We start from the raw sequence: 3,771 nt of genomic DNA, 5'->3' as shown, positions 1-3,771 counted from the left end.
GGCTGAAATGATTAATGCTTCTGCTAAAATGATATCCTGTCTGACATGTGTGAAAAATATTTATGATCTACTAGCTCAAACAAAAACATGAAATTTAAGATATATTTCATTCCGTAAGACGCCGCAAATTACCTCAATTCTGTCTATGAATAACTTAACAGCTGCTGCCTGTTGTAATTTTATTCAACTTCACCAACTTTCTTTTTTGCCTGTGGCAATATTACTTAGTAGATTGGTGCCTGACGCTGCAAAATGCAATTAGCCCACATTGAAAGCGGCAGAAAATAATGTATTATCACTTTAATCCAAACATGTCATTCGTACAGATTTTTTGCAGCTAAGCATCAAATCCTGCTTTCAAAAAAAGTTTTTGATACACACTGACAAGTTGACTTTACACATGCATGTTTGCATAAAGCAGTGCCATATTGATTAGAAAGACAGTTCTAATCATGAAATACTTGTCACCAAGTGACACAATTTTAATAGCGATAAGCCAGATGTTTATGTTTAACTCAGATATAATAGATACATTTTTAAAAGTGTATTGTTTTTAATGGTGGTCTCACGCATTGATCCCATGTTCATTATTTGTAAAAGCGCTTTTCAGAATATTATAAGGATAACAAATGTAACATAATATTAATTGTTGCAAATAAGTGAGAAATCATAAAGAGAACACTGTTGAGATGTGAATTTGAATTAAATAGTTGAAAATTGATGTAGTTGAACCTTGTTCTTCCATATGAACTGAAATGAAATATGTCTGGAACACTGAGCAGTATTGATATCAAGAACCAGTGCTCAGCCAAAATATGAAATATGCATGCACAGGCATTTTGACATATTTTGACTATGATAGTTAGTCTTAGTTTCATATTTAAACAAGGAAGCCCTGACATTTCTGCAAAATGAAAAGCATATATTTTTGCAAGGCTTTTGCTTACTTTTTGGAAAATAGAAAGCTTTGAGGTCTTAAGTTTGGGCAAGGAACTTTCTACTGTGTTTGTACGTCCATTCTTATAAAGCTGTGAGATGGGTTTATACATGACTCACTGATATGTTTATTTAGTGTACATAAATACTTGTTGTGGTTATTAATCATCACTGAGGTTTGCTGCATTGTTTGACATCATTTTACTTTGCAATCTGTAATAAGTATTTTAAGTTCCATGCTTAAAGAATAAGAAATAGGGATAATGACAGTGAGGCCTTGCAGCTGATGTAACATAAATGCACAAGCATCTTGTTTCAATGATGTTTCTGCCTTTTGAATCTGTATGGATTTGAACTACTATTTGTTTTGCTGAAAGCTGATTCCAATAAATTATAGATGGAGAGAAATGTCATATTTCATCTTAATGTTGCCTTTTTGTCTACCTCTTCGAAGATGCATTTGACACAAACATAAATATGTATTTAATATATATTTCATGCTGTTTGGGCACTTAGCGAGCTCCATTAGTAGTATTCTGTGTCCCATTAGTCAGTAAATGTGTCACACCTGCAGAGAGGGGATTATAATCCTGACAGCAGCCTTCTACAACACCTATAAAATCCCCCTCTGGCTAATGCACCACATGCTAACGAGGCAAATACAGAGGTGAGTCAGTCCACAATGAAGTTTGTTCAATGTTCATTAAGGTAGAATTATTCTCCATAATAATTACTGTTTAAAATGTTGTTTTACTATTGTTGGGTGATGCTTTATGACCCCTGGTCTACGAGCCGTGGAGCTGTGAGAGGTGACATTATTATTTTTTATCACAAATTTGGCTTCCTCTGCAGCTCTAATGGAAGCAAGCAGCAGAGTGACGGTGCAGGTGTTGTTGTTGGCGTTGGTGGTTCAGGTCACCCTCTCCCAGCACTGGTCCTATGGATGGCTACCAGGTGGAAAGAGAAGTGTGGGAGAGCTGGAGGCGACCATCAGGGTGAGTGATTTTTTTGTTTCTTTTTTTCTTTTTTTTTTATGGACAAGTCTACAGTTTCAGGAAATGTGCTGTCTTTGTGAAATTTAAAGCGATATTTAACAGAAATACTTCCATAAAATTGCTCAGTTAAGCCTGACTGCAGGTGCTTCTTCTTCTTTTTTCTTTTTTTTTACAATGCTGTAAATATTATGTTGGGTTCAGATATCATATCAGCCATGGTTTCATCTTCTAAAATCTCTATTTTATTGTACTTAGATGATGGGCACAGGAGGTGTGGTATCTCTTCCTGAAGAGGCGAGTGCCCAAACCCAAGAGAGACTTAGACCATACAATGTAGTAAGTGCTTATTATACATAATTTATTACCAATGTCTTCTTCAATTGTACATTATTAATGTACACTATACCACTGTGTGCCACTGTGTTCCAAAGCAGCAGCGACAATATACAAACTGCTCAATGGCTGTTTTTATATTTCTCTTTTTGCATGATTGAATATGTGCATGCTTAATTTAATCTTTTTGAATGTTGGCAGATGTATTGCCAGTTTGCTCACACTTGAAGACTTTGGACTCATATATATATATATAAATGATGTTGGTTAGATGAAATATTAAAGCAGCAGATCAAACTTTTAACTGAGACTTCATTTCAATCTCTTCAGATTAATGATGATTCCAGTCATTTCAACCGAAAGAAAAGGTTCCCTCATAAATGAAGAGCTCCTAAAAAAAAGAGAAGAGAAGCAGACTGTATTTGCATTATCATCAGCACTAGTGATGGATCACCCAAGTGCAGGATGCTGACTTATACAAATCATCACATTTATTGCAAAGACGTCAATTATATGTATGCCTGTAACATTTAAATTCATGTAAAATTTAAATAAAGTTTTTGAATCTGGATCAACTTATAATGTTTTATTCCATCTGATTCTCATAAAATGGGATCTCACTTTGTACATCTACTCATTAGAAGTGAAATGATGCTATTTAAATGTAAAATATTGTTTTGAAAGCCTTTAAATAGATTAAATTGCCTTTGTAAAGCAGCCACGACCGACAAGCATGACAAACTTGTGACACAACAATCTTAGCATGACAACAGCTGGTGATTAAGCCAATTTATTAGAAATCAATGACTTAATTGAATTTGTTACAGTTTTGGTTAATTCCATTTTCTGCCACACCAGTCATGTGCATATGTGATGTGGAAAATTACACCAGCTGATTTTTTGTGCTTGTACCTGACTGTTGATTAGCTCCAAAATGAAAGACACTCATCTAAATATTTTTCTGCTTGTGGTGTCCACAACAGCTTTCCGCTAATTTCGGATAACTGCAGTCATCCAAAACAGACAAAGTGTAAAACTTTCCCCCCCCACCACCCCCCTCTCTGTACAGGAAATTGGTGTGTTCATTATAAAAATTGGAATTTCATATCAGGAAAGGAAAAGAATCAGCAGGGGGCATATGTTTTAAAGAGAACTCATTTTCTGGCAAAGCCCCACAGACAGAGCACCATACTAATCGCCTGGTGCATAAGGGGCTAGGATTCATGAACTGTGCTGACACCGGGGAGGCCCTGCATTGTTAGAGCGCGGTTGTAATGCACACCAATGAACCCAAACCCGCTGGCACAACTGGGAAAAGGTGAACATTATAAAAGCACATAGAATTAAAGAGAAATTAAACCACATTCCATTGCACTTCGAGAACAATGCTCGTTCATTTGTGATACTTCACATCATTGGTTTAATATTCATGGTTGTAATTTGCATAACACAATCATTTCCTTTGATGAGGAAAGACTTAAGAATTTTTTGAGAAGTACTATACTTT

General features: G+C 35.5%; 1 protein-coding gene across 1 annotated transcript; it reads left to right on the top strand.

Annotated features, from left to right (window-relative positions):
* The first annotated feature begins 1,761 nt into the window (after positions 1–1,761).
* Positions 1,762–2,772, top strand: gnrh3 (gonadotropin-releasing hormone 3). Its single transcript, XM_044373176.1, has 3 exons — positions 1,762–1,931; positions 2,187–2,267; positions 2,595–2,772. Exons 1-3 carry the CDS (start codon positions 1,794–1,796, stop codon positions 2,646–2,648), a joined length of 273 nt encoding a protein of 90 aa, XP_044229111.1. The 5' UTR covers positions 1,762–1,793; the 3' UTR covers positions 2,649–2,772.
* Positions 2,773–3,771: the final 999 nt, after the last annotated feature.

This window comes from Thunnus albacares, chromosome 14, assembly GCF_914725855.1.
Source record: "Thunnus albacares chromosome 14, fThuAlb1.1, whole genome shotgun sequence".
Taxonomy (NCBI): Eukaryota; Metazoa; Chordata; class Actinopteri; order Scombriformes; family Scombridae; genus Thunnus; species Thunnus albacares.
Note: the sequence above shows the minus strand (reverse complement) of the source record. Positions and strands in the feature narration are given on the sequence as shown.

Coding starts and splice junctions, on each gene's coding strand:
- gnrh3 (XM_044373176.1), top strand. CDS start 1,794: ATGGAAGCAAGCAGCAGAGTGACGGTGCAGGTGTTGTTGTTGGCGTTG. Junction 1,932..2,186: donor AGCTGGAGGCGACCATCAGG/GTGAGTGATTTT, acceptor TATTGTACTTAG/ATGATGGGCACAGGAGGTGT. Junction 2,268..2,594: donor GACTTAGACCATACAATGTA/GTAAGTGCTTAT, acceptor CAATCTCTTCAG/ATTAATGATGATTCCAGTCA.